The sequence below is a fragment of the Bombyx mandarina genome, chromosome 22 (genome assembly GCF_030267445.1).
Source record: "Bombyx mandarina strain Sakado chromosome 22, ASM3026744v2".
NCBI lineage: Eukaryota > Metazoa > Arthropoda > Insecta > Lepidoptera > Bombycidae > Bombyx > Bombyx mandarina.
Window position 1 is genome coordinate 14,351,559 of NC_143228.1, and position 18,587 is coordinate 14,370,145.

At 37.5% G+C, this 18,587-nt stretch overlaps 1 protein-coding gene across 1 annotated transcript; it reads left to right on the plus strand.

The window, feature by feature from the left end:
* The first annotated feature begins 4,861 nt into the window (after positions 1-4,861).
* LOC114240149 (very long chain fatty acid elongase 7) lies at positions 4,862-18,587 on the plus strand. Its single transcript, XM_028170596.2, has 6 exons — positions 4,862-5,029; positions 7,378-7,568; positions 11,067-11,201; positions 13,813-13,918; positions 17,233-17,369; positions 18,096-18,587. Exons 1-6 carry the CDS (start codon positions 4,969-4,971, stop codon positions 18,525-18,527), a joined length of 1,062 nt encoding a protein of 353 aa, XP_028026397.2. The 5' UTR covers positions 4,862-4,968; the 3' UTR covers positions 18,528-18,587.

Sequence of the window (18,587 nt, forward strand, 5' to 3'; positions counted from 1 at the left end):
TTGCGAGTTTGATTTTTGTTAAACGATATTATTCCTCGAAGATGTGCTAAGTTTTTTTATTTCTTAGATAGGTGGACGAGCTTTTGGTCCACCTGGTCTTAAGTGGTTACAGGAGCACATAGGCATCTACAACGCAAATGCCGCCACCCATCTTGAGACATTAGTTCTAAATTGCAATTTTATGATATAACAGCAGCCGTCCCACGCTTCAAACCGAAACGCATTACTTATTCACGGCAGAAATAGCCAGAATGGCGGTACCTACTCATACGGGCTCACAACACGCCCTACCATCAGTATACGTCCTACCACCAGTAAGTAATAGTATATATTTTATCAGGAAATTGTTACCTGCCTGCGGGATTCGACATCCAGCACTATCGTATCGCTCGACACGAATAAACCCGACAATGGTTTCTATTGCACCGAAAATTTATCAACTGGATTCGTTAGGACATTCTTAGGGCATCGACGGTGACTGGCTTCTGCATGAGTGGAGTATTCAAGAGAATAGTTCGCAGCGGCCACGAGAAGTCATTGCATCGTGCCTCTACTCCGATATATAGCTCTGCTAAGGATCGGAATTGTTTCTAGAGCGTGAGACCCAGTTCATAGTGAAGATCCACACATTCATCACGCACCACGGTGTTCCGGCAGCGATCCTGCAAAATCGTTATTGAATCCTCTAAAGAGACTATGGTGTGCGCTGCGTAACCGAAAACCACACACGCCTAGGCTGTAGTCAGAATTTGTAAAGAATCACTTTATTACGAAGGGATGTTTTACTCCGCTTGCAGATCATAGGGTCTGGCGAGGCTAAAGGCAGCGCGGTCGTGGACAAACTTCATATGAGGTGGAATGAAATTGACATCTCTGTGAGAGGACACATAACGCCGTATTTAAATGATAATAATATATTGAAAATGGCGGCTAGAAAAAAGTTGCATTTAGCAGTCTTCATGTTTGGAGTGATTTCGACACATGAACCAAGCTACTTGTATTAGAAGTTAGATTGGAGAAGCACTCAGCCTAGGTATGGCTCACGAGCTATTGTTAAGCCATTGTTGACGCCCATATACAGAACAGCCGGTTTTCGGGGAGCGTTAAATACGCAGTTACGCATTGCTGGAATGATCTGCCACCACCTACTGGTCACATTGGAACAAAATATGGCTTTATTTATCATTTGAAAGCATTTCTATTGGACTCACAAAAACAATTTAAATTTACAGTATTTATATAAGCCTTGCTTGTCAAAATCTTCTTTTAATAAAATTGTTTTTAATAATTGTACTAGTGTAAATGTTGTGCTACTTGCCAATAATACTTGTAGTACTATCGTGCTTTATTTTATTTTCTTTGATGCTTCGTTGTTAGCTGCCCACAGGTTGTTATTACTTTGTGGGCTTATGTATGTTTTGTATTTGGGTTCACCATTTAATTTTATTTTTGTTTTGTTTTTCTTATTTTTATATAAGGTTATACCACGTTCTAAGTCTGTACACACGTACCTAGCTTTCATTCCCGCAATGAACCAAAGGGAAACGAGGGTGACTGAAAATCAGCGCTGTTCGATTAATCAAATTTGAACAGCATTAACTGAGCCACCTCCTTTTTTTCTTTTTTTTTTTAATTTAGCGTGAAAGGCGATAAATTATTTTATTAATGTCATCGGCTTCGTGGCCCAGGATATAAGTGATTAGGGGGAAGTTTTCTAAGCTTAATACAGAAGATGTGCATCAAGTTCCTGCTTTAAAAGAGTACGGCAGTCCTTATTGCTGGGTTGACTTCGATGGGCTATTTCCTGTACCATTATCTGGATTACCACTGTTATTTGGGGTTTTTTCGCGATAAGGGACTTGTCACTACTCGAGTTGTAAACAGCGATGCTATCAGTGAAGAGGCCTAGCTGGGTCAAGGAAAACGGGGAAATGTTATTTTTAATTAGTTTGAAGAGGAGTGTAGAGAGGTTCCTTAAGAAACGAGTCCCCTCGATATCCAAACGAACGGTTCGATTAGAAGTCTCAAAAGGTGAGCATGAGACTATCCAACACATACATGTCGTTCAGTTTGTAGATCAAATAATTGTACCAGATTTGAATACATATTGTGTTTATCTGCCTATTTTTTTCCGTGAAACATTCACGTATTCCGGTCTCAAAGTCTGGAAAGCCGTTATTCCAATGACACTCAGACTTGGAATTATATTTTAAAATAGGCGAGGTCATTCACTTGTATCTCTTTTTCGTCATCAATCGCACGCTTAAAATTTCACTCCTTTATTTCTAATAATTTCAGAGTTCATTCCACTGACCACTGCTGAACATAGGCCTCTGCAACTAATGTCCAGTACGACCGATTCGTTGCCACCTGCATCCAAAGTTAAACAGCGATTCGTCTCTACTCGAGGATCTTTCTGGTCCATCGGCCGTCCGATCTTCGCGCTATATGACCTGCCCACAGCCACTTCAGCTTGCTAATCCTACGGGCTATGTGAGCAACTTTCTCCGCATTTCTGATTCGATCCCTCAGTGAAATACCAAGCATAGCCCTCACCATAGCTCGATGCGCGATCCTCCTCCTCGCGTTGTTTCCTCATTACTGAGGGTCGTGACTCCCCCGCTGCATCAGTTTCTCTCGTACGATTTCCCTCCATCTGCTGCGATCCTTAGCTTCGTCAAGGGTATTGTGGAAGTTGATATTTAGAAAAGATCGTATTTGGTCCGACCATCTCGTGGGACTGCGTCCTCTGGGACGTTTGCCATCTACCTTTCCTGTCACCATCAGCTGTTCAAGATTGTGACCCTCTTTACGAGCAATATGTCCGAAGAATTCCAGCACCCTACGAAGGCATATAGTGGAAAGTCTGGTTTTGACATGAAGCTCTCTCAGAAAAGACACGTTGGTGCGAAAGACGGTCCATGGAATCTGTAGCATTTTTCTCCAGCACCACATTTCAAAAGCGTCTATTCGATCTCTGTCGGCCTTCTTCATTGTCCAGGTCTCCGTGCCATAACTGAATATGGAGAAAACTAGCAAACTCACGATGCGCGATACTAAGCCTAAAAAGATCCCTTGTTAAGGACCACGTAAGTAATCACTGGTAACACATATTGGTTGTAGACTTTTGTTTTAAGGCACTGAAGGATTTTGGACGAATATTTAGTATATCTATTTTAAAAATCCATTCAATAATATAGATTATATTTATTTTTATTGTCGGGTAAAAGCCTCGTGAATAACCTTGTGCTAAGTGGTTACCGGAATCCATAGACATCAATAACGTAACGCCGCCACTGATCTTAAGAGATGAGTTTTAATTCTCACTCACTATAGTAAAGGGGCTGCAGTGAACTTCAAGCCGGAATCCAAGATGGTGGTACCTACCGTAATAACATAAAAATTAGTATATAAATAAAACACTTTATACAACATGTTATGAATATTTAGCAGAATATGAGAAATAATTGGAACTTAAAACTAGTCTTAGTTACGTTTCTTGTAGAAGTCTTAAAGCCGTTGATCGTGCATGACTGTTCACTTATTTGACAAACAAAATTTCAATAATCATTGAGCATGTAAATTGATTCTAAGCATCTTTACATAATGTCGATGAATATTTATTAAATGAACCGAATACATATTGAAAAGTTTAGTCGACTGTTGTAGTCTATATGCTGTAGCCATGTTTAGATATACATATTTAAAACTTCTTTTACAATTAATTATTGCATTTTTTTGTTGTCATCAAAATATTTCCCACGCTTCGAATGCTCTACAATTTTCATGGTCACGGATGACTAAAGTGCTTTTTGATGATACAATTTTTTTTTTTTTTTTTTTTTTTATTGCTATTTATTTATTTATTTATTGGACGAGCTCACACCTGTTGTTAAGTGGTTACTGGAGCCCATAGACATCTATGACGTAAATGCGCCACCCACCTTGCGATATCAGTTCTAAGGTCTCAGTATAGTTACGATATTTGAATACTCAACAACATGATGACACAAAACTTAAAATTAGTTTACACTGAGTCTACAGCTCGCGAAAACCGAAGAAATTACTACTATGTTATTAATTATTATATTCATGCTTAAAAATAAACATTTTCCATGAAAATAAATAAATCTAGTAAATTACCGTTTAGGTATACGATGCGGCCGACCTGATACTTTTCGGGCTGGTAGCCGAATTGGTGGCGACGTGCCCGTTTCGAGGGGGCGCGCACGATATTCGGTAGGCAGCGGCTTGGCTTCGGTAGGCAGCGGCTTGGCTCTGCCCCTGGCATTGCTGAAGTCCATGGGTGACGGTAACCACTCACCATCAGGTGGGCCGTATGCTCGTCTGCCTACAAGGGCAATAAAAAAAAATATGTAGGACTCGGTAGTCTTTAGACATGACATCGTAATTGCCACCTACCTTGAGAAATAGTGTCAAAACTCCAGCTGTACTTTCAAACCCTTCCCCTACCCCTCAAACCGGAAACCGAAATCGGAATGCATCTTAGCGGTAGGAATTGGCATGATAATGGTGCCTGTAAAACCATCGTATTTTTCGCGGAATATACTCTATGCTCTATATCTCTATACTCCGTACCGCTACACTCAGAGAAAGTTCAATATATTTTCCGGTAAGCTCCTTAGTCGCCTTCCTCAATACCTACAAACGAGGCGGAATTCTTTGTACACTACATAGCCAAAATAATAACACACTTATGTTTCTTAAGAACGTAGATTTAAAAACAAACGCACACTGCCCAATGCGCCACATTCGGGTTAAGTAAAATGTTAATAGAATTGATTGTATTCATGAAGCATTCAAATCAATGAAATCAATTCAGTTTCATTCTGACTGTCGCTATACACGGAACTTAACTTCAGAACTAAGCCAGTTTACATATTATTAACAACCAGAATAGGTTTTCCAAAAAAGTCAAAGAGTCAATTGAGCTCAACGATACTAATAATGGCTCTGATATTGAAGAAATCATGGGAAGCATATCAATTACTGTTTGAAGAATTGCCTGGTTTGTATAGCCTTTTATTTGTGTTTCCTAGTTTGACATATTAATAAATGTAAATTTTGGATTCATAATAAAAAAAAAATTCTTAACATGTCACTCGTTACCCAACGAATATAGTTTTTGGAATCGTTCACTAATTTTAAATTAGTTTATAATCGAACTGTAAACAGATATTTGGTGCAGATATTTTAAAATTCCTAAGGAAGGTTACAAGCAGGAACATAAATTTTATGAGAACAAGTCTATTTGTATGGGTCTACTTTTTTAAATTTTTTAATCAATGGTGTATGGTTTATCGATGTTGTGGCACCCAAAAATACTTGGACGGACTGTGTGAAAGAGAATTTACGTCCACGCATATGCGTGAGAAGAGTGAGGGTGTAGAGATGACGTTATAAATAGACCAGAATAAAAAAGAAGACATTTTGCACTGACCACATAAGACAAAGAAGGAAAGATGGATTATTTGAAATTGGAGGCATATTGTGAGGCCCGTACTAATATTTACCAACAGCTCTATTATGCTTTTCCACACAGAAATAAATAAACTCTCTCGTAAAGATTGTAGATTTTTTTAAATAATCAATTGAGACACAGAAAACATTTCAATATTAATTCAAAATATTCCATTATTTCAGGAAAAATAATTCAACCACAAACTCGCGCTTACCGCATGCATAAAATATGAAGTACTTTTGCGTAATACAAAGCTATTTGAACTACTATGGGACCTATTATTGTTGTTTGTAATTTAAGCGTCTTATTCAATGCTATTTTAAAATTTTTATATTTATAATATTCATTGGCATGTAATCTATATTTTTATAGTTAGGCATAATTAAGAGCAACTGCCATCCCAATTTCAGTTCTGTGTTTTAGTATCACAAGTAGTATATAGCTCTTACATTAAATGTAATAGAAATATAATATCTTTTCTCGAAGTATTATAAATTGAGGCAGAATACGTGTGGCATAGAGCTAAGAGATATTAACCTTTTTTTTTTATTGCCCTTGTAGGCAGACGAGCATACGGCCCACCTGATCGTGAGTGGTTACCGTTGCCTATGGACTTCAGCAATGCCAGGGGCAGAGCCAAGCCGCTGCCTACCGCTTAATACTCTCCACAAGCCTCGTTTGAAGAAGGACATGTCATAGCGCTCGGGAAACACCGTGGAGGGAAGCTCATTCCATAGCCGGATGGTACGTAGCAAAAAAGACCTCTGGAAACGCACTGTGGATGACCGCAGTGGCTCCAGGTAGTATGGATGAACTCTACTCCGGTGGCGGGCGGTGCGATGGTAAAAACGAGATGCCGGTATCATCTCGAACAATTCCTCAGAGCACGCCCCATGGAACATACGGTACAAAATACAGAGGGAACCGAAGTCCCTCCGCAGACCCAGAGGTTCCAAACGATCCGAACATGCAATTATGTAGTTATCAAAGTCCAAATGGTAACAGATATGGCACCAATCATTTTTATACGTGAGTTTAAAGACTCGAGTTCATTATATCCAACGCTGTTCCAGGTTTTAAATTAGAACATCCTATACAATACGAGCTATCAGTCATATTTGTCAAAATTAAAAATTTTACAACATTGATTTTATTTAATACACGATGCTATTCCTTCATTGTGGATCCCGTCCGCGCGAACCTGGAATAGCCCTTTAGGCTACCAGCGAATGGGTAGGGGGAAAAAAGAATCTTGGAAGTAATCCATGAGCACGTCTTTTATACGTTTTAGTTTAGACAATCTATACTAATATTATAAAGAGGAAAGATTTGTTTGTTTGTTTGTATTGAATAGGCTCCGAAACTACTGAGCCGATTTTAAAAAATATTTTACTGTTTGGAAGCTACACCATTCCCGAGTGACATAGGCTATATTCTTAATTTTTTAATTAGAGATCCTTACTAAAACTCCAATAATGTAACCCAAGGTGTAAAAAAATTACCTAAAATATCCTTTACATCGCGTGCCCTGCGAAAACTATAGATGATAGAATAAAATCATTTACTACGACTTTATAACACATTATTGTTTACAAAAAGGGTCACGACAGCATATGACTAACTATTATAGTTATGCCGCAATAAGTGTTCTCTTATTTAAAAAAATAAAACAACGTCAAATATCGTTGAAATTTTTGTTAAAGACCCGAGCGGAGCTGGAGCGGGCCGCTTGTATGATATATGTTTATACAATTTGATCCTCGGCCTTGACATCCACATCGATTCATCATGACTCTCATCACTCGATTCCAGTACATCGAATGCCTTACGCGGCATCTTTGGAGGCTTCTAAGTAAATTGCTAATATAATGACTAAAACTTTGTGTTTATTCCAGATCCCCGCATGAAGAACCTACCATTGTTGGCGAAACCCTATGAAGTGATAACATTACTGACCCTCTACTTAATGTTTGTGTTAAAATGGGGACCGAAATGGATGGAAAAGAGGTCTCCGTTCAATATTGACAAAGTTCTGATTATTTATAACTTGTTACAAGTATTGGCCTGCTCTTATCTATTTGTCGCAGTAAGTAAATATTAAATTAACTAAAAAAAAATTTAATTTTTAAGCAATGATATTATATTAAATCGGCAAACTTCTCAACATACCAATATAATCCTTTAAAAATATTTACAACTATTTTTTTAATAAAGCATGATTACCTAAATTGATGAACTACACTTACGTACAATTCTAAGGACATAGTTAAGTCACCAACTACTATTATGAGATTCTTCCCTTCGCCTACCAGAAACCTTGGTAGAAGAAGGAAAGAATTTAACAGCCCTGCTAGCAGAAATTGATATGATTACGTTAATTGCCAATGCCGGTGGAGGGTACTCTGTGAGCTGAGGATTTCGGAACATTTGGTTGCCCTGCTCTAGTCTATATACTCCGAAAACCAAGGTATGGTCAAAATTGAGGTCACGCTCTCTAAGCCGTTATCGTTTAAAATAAGTGTAAGATAAAGGTGTATATTATCTCCTATTTTACCTCCATATATGTTCAACATCATGGAGGAATACATCATGCGACTATTGTGAGAGGACTTCCATTGGTGCAACAAAGCTCAAAAACTTGCGTTCTGCTGCTGACAAAACACTTTTCACGTCCAACGAGGAAAACATGTGCATCTTACTGAGCAAATTGGAATTTAATAGAATAGAAATAGGGCTTCTCATGAACAAAGACCGAAGCCATGATGTTCGATGGCAGCCTTTCCCTCACTATGACCACTAAGCTAAGCCTGGTAGTCGTAAAAGATGTGTCATATCTGGGCTCCTTCATAGATAGTAACGGATCCTGTGAGAAGTACATCGGAAGGCCGATTTGTATAGCAAACAGTGCTATGTCCCAAATGGACCGCGTTTAGGCGTACAAAAATATTTCAAGGAATAACCAAGAACTAGTTCATCACCTCCGTCGACTTCTCTATTTTTCTTTACGGTGCAAAAACATGGACCCTCAAGAAAGACAACCGCCAGCGCATCGACGCACTTGAGATGAGGTGCTGGAGGAAAATGCTCGGGATTCATTGAACAGAACAGCGATCCATTCTTATCCAGCTCAAGTTTCTGATACGGCTCAGCTCTTTTTTTTTCGGATGGAGGAATTTCGAGTTGTTTGAACATATAGAAAGAAAGGTGATCATTTAGAAAAGCTCCTGGTAACCGTCAATGTATGTGGAAATAGGTCCAGAAACAGAAATTCAATGCGCTGAACAGTCCAGAGACGCTCTCAACGTTTTAATCCACGATGCCATCCAAGCAGCCAAGGATAAACAAAGCTGGCATAGGATAGTCCCAGAGAAAGTTATTCAGGGAGGCCACGACCCTCAGTATTGAGAACTATCGATGCAAAGAGGAAGAAACATACAGAAATATGGAATTTCAGATTTCATGCGACATATAACGTCGAAGACGTCCTGTGCCATAGTTACATATATGTGATCGCGATGTTGTCAAATATCTGATCAACTTAAACAAATTGGCTCAGAATCCTACTCCAGTTTTAATCTGTTCAGCAAGATGTCATCTCTAATCACCGCTTCCACATGTTTAATGACCCTAGAGAATATCGGAAGTCCGCACGAGTGGGTATTATCATCTCACTAATTTTTGCAGCCGAACATGGTGATTTCTGGTGTAAAGACACCACACACGGAATAGGCAAATTCGGTCTTTAAAATATCCGGTAATCACTGAACACCAATGGAATCGCGAGCTATTTTATGTGCCGATAAAAATTTGAATCACATCTTGATGTTATTTCTCTAATAGACTATTTGTAGATTCAATGCCTGCTGCATTTTATTTTTCTCTTCTTTTTCACGTTTATAGAAAAATTATTTGAATTAATTGTCACTTTACATGTCGCATATACCTATTTTCAGACTAATAAAATATAAATTAATAAAGAAAACCTATGTTCGCTTATTTATTTAGAATATCACATAGAATATAATATATATTATATAGAATACCAAAATAAAAAAATAAAAAAAACGAAAAAAAAGATGTATGGTGGCGTGGGACACCGGATAGGAACGAAGTTCCTTATTATTATTATTATTTTTTTTTTTTTATTGCTTAGATTGATGGACGAGCTCACAGCCCACCTGGTGTTAAGTGGTTACTGGAGCCCATAGACATCTACAACGTAAATGCGCCACCCACCTCGAGATATAAGTTCTAAGGTCTCAGTATAGTTACAACGGCTACCCCACCCTTCGAACCGAAACGCATTACTGCTTCACGGCGGAAATAGGCGGGGTGGTGGTACCTACCCGTGCGGACTCACAAGAGGTCCTACCACCAGTGATTACGCAAATTATAATTTTGCGGGTTTGGTTTTTATTACACGATGTTATTCCTTCACCGTGGAAGTCAATCGTGAACATATGTTGAGTACGTATTTCATTAGAAAAATTGGTACCCGCCTGCGGGATTCGAACACCGGTGCATCGCTTCAACACGAATGCACCGGACGTCTTATCCTTTAGGCCACGACGACTTCAATATATGTTTTCAAGTTCTATTCGAGGTATAAAGAAAATAAAACTGAAGGTTTCGACAACAACCGACGATCATTCGGTAAAGTGCGAACTTATTATGGTACACTTCATTCACGGTTGTTTGCTTAAGAGTATTGCGCAAACGAACGCTCTGAGATCGTGGTCAATGAATGATAAAAATATCTTCTTTTTTGTACGTTATTACAAAGTTAAGTCGTACACTGTGTGCATTACTAATAAAAATCTTACGTTACGGACGTTTTTTCCCGGTTAGGGTACCCCTCCGCGTTGTCCCATAAGGAACTTCGTTCCAAAAAACATTAATAATTAATAATCAAATACCGCAATGAACTTTACAAAAAGACAATAAGAGGCATTGGAATTTAGATTCCGCTTTTGCTCTCAATGAAGCGGAAGACACTCGTTCTCTCTCAAATTTTAAAAACCTTGTGTACTCTGTTAAGACCTCTGTTTTTTGTTTTAATGTGATTGTTGCTCCGTTTAATAAAATTATTAACCAACTAGCGGCCCGCTCCGACTCCGCTCGGGTCTTTAACAAAAATTTCTACGATATTTGACGTCGTTTTATTTTTTTAAATAAAATAACACTTATTCAGCATAAATATAACAGTTAGACATATGCCGCCGCAACGCTTTTTGTTAATAATAATGTATTCTACAAAGTCGTAGTACATTATTTTATTCTATCATCAATAGTTTTCGCAGGGCACACGATGTAAAGAATATTTTGGGTAATTTTTTTACACCTTGTGTTACATTATTGGGGTTTTAGTGAGTATCCCAAAATTTTTTCAAATAATATTATAGCCAATTTCAAATAATAATAATATTAAATAATAATAATATTATATATATATATATATATATATATATATATATATATAGTAGTTTCGGAGCCTATTCAATACAAACAAACAAACAAATCTTTCCTCTTTATAATATTAGTATAGATTTACGTGCATAAGAATACAGCTAAGCTTTGTTTCCAGTCTGCCTACGTCTGGGGTTGGAAGTACAAATGGATATGCGAACCAGTGGACTTCTCTTACAATGATGATGCAATTTTTGTAACAAGATTGACTTATTTGTATTTTATTCTCAAATTACTAGACCTAATGGACACCGTGAGTATTTAGATTTCGTAGCCTTTGTTGAGCTCTTTATGGGATTTTTTCGCGGAAAAGTCATTGAGGTATTCTTTTCATTTGGGGCAATGGTGATGGAGAGAGTCGTCGTGGCCTAACGGATAAGACGTCCGGTGCATTCATGTTGAAGCGATGCATCGGTGTTCTAATCCCGCGGGTGGGTACCAATTTTTCTAATGAAATACGTACTCAACAAATGTTCACGATTGACTTCCACGGTGAAGGAATAACATCGTGTAATAAAAATGAAACCCACAAAATTATAATTTGCGTAATTACTGGTGGTAGGACCTCTTGTGAGTCCGCGCGGGTGGGTACCACCACCCTGCCTATTTCTGCCGTGAAGCAGTAATGCGTTTCGGTTTGAAGGGTGGGGCAGCCGTTGTAACTATACTTGAGACCTTAGAACTTGTATCTCAAGGTGGGTGGCGCATTTACGTTGTGGATGTCTATGGGCTCCAGTAACCACTTAACACCAGGTGGGCTGTGAGCTCGTCCACCCATCTAAGCAATAAAAAAAAAAGATAGAAAAGTGACTGTTATTTTAATATTGTCAAATCAAATTAGACAATTGAAAAATATACATTTGTATGTTTATCGACACACCACACAAAATATTTAGTTGAAACTGTGTGATTTATTTCGATTTAATCAATTGAAGGCAGATAAATTAGACGTTTGTGATAATTTCAACGAATTCAAAACAGACTGTAATACTGTCATTAATTTTGATTTTTATATAAAAAATACAATACATGAGTAAAGTCCTGATTTGTGGTTAATAATTTTACCATATTGTTAAGCGGTTGCTGGAGCTCGCTCCGGTCACCGTCCTCGTCGAACCCGTCGCTTGCGACGAAGGGCTCGACGAGCGAACTAACCCATAGACACAGCCCACTGAGTTTCTCGCCGGATCTTCTCAGTGGGTCGCATTTCCGATCCGCTGGTAGATTCTGCGAAGCACTGCTCTTGCTAGGGTCAGTGTTAGCAACTCTCCGGTTGAGCCCCGCGAGCTCACCTACAAACGTTAGGGCGAAGCTGAAATAGCCTCTCAAGGCTATTAGCATAGGTAGGAAAAAAGGAAGAAAAAAAAAAAGGAGCTCGTATATTATTTCATTCAAAATCATTTAATTCGAATCCCTTCTCAACTATTTTTAACTGTGGTATTCAACAAACGCTCTGTGCCAACATTTAGATAAATCAAATAAAGCCATTTAGTTAAAGTCAAACTATGATTAGCACATTCACAATTTGAACACTTTTAAGTCGTCGGGGCCTAAGAGATAAGACGTTCGGTACATTCGTATGTAGCGATGCATCGGTATTCGACTCCCGCAGGGGGGGTTCCAATTTTTCTAATGAAATATATAATAACGAATAACGTCGTGTAATAAAAATCAAACCCGCAAAATTATAATTTGCGTAATTACTGGTGGTAGGACCTCTTGTGAGTCCGCACGGGTAGGTACCACCACCCCGCCTATTTCTGCCCTGAAGCAGTAATGCGTTTCGGTTTGAAGGGTTGGGCAGCCGTTGTAACTATACTGAGACCTTAGAACTCATATCTTAAGATGGGTGGCGGCATTTACGTTGTAGATGTCTATGGGCTCCAGTAACCATTTAACATCAGATGGGACGTGAGTTCGTCCATCCATATAAGCAATAAAAAAAAATTTAAAAAAAATCAGCAGTCCCGATTTAGAATTTCTTCTGTGTTATGGAAACTTATCCGTGAACGAAAATCATCAAAATCAAAACATCTCGATATGAAACATCAAATATATTAAACAAAGATACTAGATTACGATCGGAACACTCAAATACCGTTGTCCAGTACTCATTTCTCCCAAGCGTCCTTGACGACAAACATTTTAAGGTATTAGAAATGTCAGCATTAATACAATTACAATAAGAAACGCGTGATTGAACCGTAAAAGTATTTTGGTATATAATGTCTACGACTCGCGAAGACTGAAAAAAATACCACATTACTGCAGCTAGACCGACAAGACAAAATTTTCGTCCAAATTTGTCGCTCAAAACCATTAAATCCAATGAAGTTTGTGGTGTAATTAAACCTAGTTACATTTCAATGTATTTTTTACAGTGATTTTTAACAATGAGGTGTTAAAGGTACATATCGGGTCAGAGATCTTGACCTAGTCACGAATACATACAATTATCGGAACAAAATGATCTAGAAGTGCATTTTGATGTGAAACATCTATAGCCGCACGTAAAACCGATTTCTGGCGTGGCGACGCATGCCGTGGCGACGCGTCGCCATGCGCAATCGACTGTGCGATTCTCTCCCACTCGATCTGGCGTTAAGCCATCTCTCTCGCTACACTGAGCTCGGATACCTATAGTGTATACTCCGTAGTGTATACAGTGTTGTTTACTACAGTACACATGACCTGTGTTTTACTTGAAAACAAATTATTTTTTCGTAATATCTTATTTTATCATTATGACATAATTAGTTCCTATCACAATCTGTTCTTTTCTGCATATTACTTTTACAAAATAATGTCGATGTTTCACATCTGCCAGGCGTCCCGTGACGGCTCACATTTTTTATTTATTTCAGGTGTTCTTCGTTCTGAGGAAGAAATTCAATCAAGTGTCTTTCCTTCACCTGTATCATCATACGGGAATGGTGCTTCTCGTTTGGGGAGCTAATACCTATATTCCTGGTAAATAAATCTGGGATGATGTTAAATTAATTTTAATTCATTTTTTTGTAGCGTAACTGCCATTATTCTGCGTTGAAAACTGAGCCACCAGTAACTTTTTATTTATCTATACGTTTTGTGGCCCATGATCACCGTTGCCGATGGTCATCATTCAAGGGAAGGGTTGACACAGCCAAGCTGCTCCCTAAGCCTTAGGATATTATAACTCGTTTGATGTTGGACATATTAATATAGCATTTACTAGTATAATCCATTTGACATTACAAGTTGGGTTATAATCCGTAATATATTTATACATACCTAGTCAGGTCATAAATTCTGTCACATGTTTAATGTAAAATAATTGAAACAAGTTTATTCATTATGTAACCATTCATATACCAAAATGAACTTAACAAAACATAGATTCTTATGACACTAAAGTTTATTCAAAATGACCCCCGTGATTTTGAATACAGGCCTTCAATCTGCGCGGCCAGTCGTCTATCGTAGCACGAACGAGGTCCATGTCAATATCGGCGGCTGCCTTAATCAAGGATGTCTTGAGTGACTCCAAATTGGGATGAGGCTTTGAGCACGCCTTTTCCTCCAAATGTTGCCATATCTTGTAATCTAACGGATTCAAATCTGGACTGGAGGAGGGCCAGTCTTCGTGCCGGATGAAGTCGATTTCACGCGCCGCCAGCCAGTCTTGTGTGCTCTTCGCTCTATGAGCTGGCGCCGAATCTTGTTGGAATACCCAGTGCCTGTTATTGAACATGGTATGAGAAACAGGTTCCACAAGGTTCGTCAGGACTGTATTTTGATACACAACTGCATTCGTTTTTACACCTTTCTCACAAAAATGTACCTCTGTTAAGCCCCAATAAGAAACTCCCAACTATACCATGAGCGAGGATGGAAAATGACCTCGTTGGACACGCGGAATACGGTTGCTCGTTTCTTCACTACTGTGTGCGTACACCTTATCATTTTGTTTGTTGTAGCTCTCTTCTACGGTAAAAATTTTTTCATCCGAAAAAATAATTTCCCCATATTTTTTTCCCGCGTACCGCTTCAGCAAAGCGCGGCATCTCTTCAATCTCAGGTCCATTAGACGAGCATTCAAACGATGTCCTGTTTTTCTTCGATATGCCCGAAGCCCTAAGTCTTCATTTAACACCCTTTTCACCGTGGTTCTGCTTAACCCCATCTGAAGGGCCAACAGTTTCTGCTTACGTTTGGGATTTCTTTGCATTCGCGCCTTCACAGCTTTTATCACTGCTGGATTCCTAACAGACCGACGGCGACCACTTCTTGACCTGTCATCTACACTAGATTCTTCATTGTATCGTTTGATGGTACGATAAACGAATCTTTTGGTTATATTCAAATTTTTCAGTATGTTAAAAATTTGAATTGGCGCGTAACCGCAACGATGCAACGCAATAACTGCAACACGGTCTTCTTTAAGCGTCCACTCCATATTTAAAAATGAGTAAAATTCTAAAAAGTATACATTTTTATTTTCATGAACAATTCGAAATTCGAATTCAATAAACTTTTTTGTGGCCAGCATTCTAAAAGAAAAGTTTTTACTGTGTGACAATACTTATGACCTGACTAGTTATAAATAAAATTGGGGTGTCTGTTTGTAATATTGAAATAACCGCTTTTTACTACATGCATATGAATATACTTATATATACGGTACCTACATAGACCAAAATAACATTTTTTACAATTTTTGTCTGTTTGTTCCGGCTAATCTCCGGAACGGCTGTACCGATTTTGACGAGACTTTCACTGATAGGTAGCTGATGATATAAGGAGTAACTTAGGTTACTTTTTTTTGACTAGCTTTGCCCCGCGGCGTCACCCACAGTTATTGTCGTACCGCGCGCAAAATGGCGGGCCCCGCCTATCAATAATAAAATTTAAGGTTTCCGAAGCGAAGCGAGGGCGGGTCGCTAGTAAATAAATATATTTATATTTACAGTGGTTTTTATGAATGTTCCGTTATAACTACTGAAGCATGCATCCGATTGACTTGAAACTTGGTATCCATGTAGAAAATGCATGTACTTAATGGATAGGCTAATATTGATATGAGTGTTGGACTCCCAAATAATAATGACAATAAATAATAATGTAATTTTAAATGCCCAGCGAAGTGGGCGAGCAGGGCTAGTATAATCTAAAATTATCACACATTTCATTAAACACTAAATTTAGTGCTCGTAGGATCAACCAAAACAATGTGTTTGCATTATTAATTTACAAAAACAATGTATTATATTATCTCGTAATCCAATTACCCGAATTTGTCGCATCTTTATCGAACCGGCAAAGTCGTCAACTGAGTTGAATATTTTTATCACGCTTTTTATTATTCGCTTCAGACGTATGTATGTTTGTAACGGAATCTTTGAACATGTTTTTTACCATTTTTACATTTTTTGAAGGGGGTCAAAATCATGTAACTCGAAATTCGGTAAACTTATTAAGATCGGTCCTTAATAAGTATACCAATATTAAAATACAATCAAAAAAGCTTAAATTCAACTAAAAAATGAAAAATAAATAATAGTTTAAAAAAACAAAAAAAAAAACGCTTTTATAGAAAATCTCACTAAAAAATATAAAATAAATCATAATAAATTTGAATTAAAAACAGTGTAAGAAAAAAATATGATTTTATTGTAAAAAAGCGTGACCTTTATAAAAATGTTTAAGGGCATCCTCCATGTTAATAGTAGGTTAAGTAGTGTAATTGTTTAATGTATATTGTGAGTAAAATTGTTTCCTTATTATAAGTTAGATTAGTTTTCATTATCGTGTTGTTTTCTCCTATAGTTCTAAGGAACGTTGTGTACAAACATACATTTGTCTTGTTTAGTCGTGCGCACATGGCTTATGTTGCAAGCCAGTTTTTCTTTAGTTATTATTTTTGTGTATCTTTTTAGCTTGTAATGTGTATTGTGTGCCCAATAGAAAAAAATCTTATACCTTTAAATGAGTAATCCTTGTATATATATATAATCTAAATCTCGGAAACGGCTCCAACGATTTTCATAAAATTTAGTATACATGGGATTTCGGGGGCGATAAATCGATCTAGCTACGATTTATTTTCAGAAAATGTTGTTTTATTCGTGTTTTCAATAATCAACTCTTCCCGACATCTATTGGCGAATAATAATACTATTTGTCTTAATTGAGGGCAACTAACCAAGATGGCGTTATCAAAAAAAAAAAACCGAGCAAAGCTCGGTCATCATATAGTAAAATCAAAAAGATAATATTAAGTATCCTTAAATCATTTTTTGTTCTAGGTGGTCATGGTACGTTTATTGGCGTAATAAATTCCTTCGTCCATAGTGTCATGTATTTCTATTATTTCCTGACAGTGGTCAATCCGAGTTATAAGCAATCAATTTGGTGGAAAAAACATATCACGCAACTTCAAATCGTAAGTATTCCATAGTTTTTATTTATTTTATTACCCGTGTAGGCAGACGAGCATACGGCCCACCTGATGGTGAGTGCTTATTGTCGCTCTTGGACATCAGCAATGCCAGGGGCAGAGCCAAGCTGCTGCCTACCAATCATTTTGTCATGAACTGACATGACTGTCCTACGGCCCATATGATCTTAATAATACGTATATTTCAAAACAGTTTTCGTCATTAGCTACCTACGTTTTTAAATTTTAAAACACGTTAATGGTTCAATTTTATTTCTGAGGGTAGGAAATTTAGCTTAATTCTAACCTGGTAAAACCTGGTAAAAACCTGCTTATCCTAGCGTTAGCTTTGAGACATCAAGTCAAAGTATCAATTATTTTCTGATAACGACTATTTTGCCCGCTGACACGGATAAGTGCTGTATGGTGGATAAGGTTTGTAGCTGTCTATGTATACAAATTAGTACGGATATATTGTATTTATTTTATCACACATAGTTATTGCGATAATATAGAGCCGCTTGCTCGTATGACGTCCAGAATACGTAAAAAAAATACGACTTTTATAGGAATACTAAGTCCCCAAATTTTTAATAATAGGCCAGTTTTTTACTCGTATTCGCATTAAAAATTTATAACGTTTTTAACACAGAATAAAATATATCGTTCACTAGGCCTCACACAAGTAGATTGAATGAGGCTGCTAATCCAAGTATTTTAATTATTTTACAGCTTCAATTCTTCTGGTGTGTTGTTCATATGGGCATCATTGTGTTTAAGCCAGACTGCGAATATCCGAGATGGACCAGTGCAGTTTTTCTACCTCAAGACTTGTTCATGCTAGTTCTCTTTGTAGACTTCTATATCAAAACCTACATTAAGAAACCAAAAGCTAAAGTTGAAGATAAAAACGAATCGAACGGTAAAAATGTTGCAAATGGTAGCACCATAGCTGAGACGGCAATTGATAACAAAAGTATAGAAGATAGTAAAAAGGTTCTAATCAATAATGAAAATAGCATTAGTTATACCTTAGAAGATAAATGTGAATTTGAACAATTGAGCAATGCTATTTTGAAAGTAAGAAAATTAGGTGCGCTGAACAAACCTAACAATGATAAAAAAATGAAGGAGGATAAGTTTAAAAATGGGAATCACAAATAAAAAGTTTCGTTTTACTGATTTGGAAGTTATAGTGTGCAATAAAATTTGAGATAACCAGAA

Excerpts from the sequence above, each read along its gene's own strand:
- LOC114240149 (XM_028170596.2), top strand. The coding sequence starts at position 4,969 with ATGGCTCTGATATTGAAGAAATCATGGGAAGCATATCAATTACTGTTT. Across the intron at positions 7,569-11,066 it reads GCTCTTATCTATTTGTCGCA|TCTGCCTACGTCTGGGGTTG; the intron begins GTAAGTAAATAT and ends CTTTGTTTCCAG. Across the intron at positions 13,919-17,232 it reads AGCTAATACCTATATTCCTG|GTGGTCATGGTACGTTTATT; the intron begins GTAAATAAATCT and ends TTTTTGTTCTAG.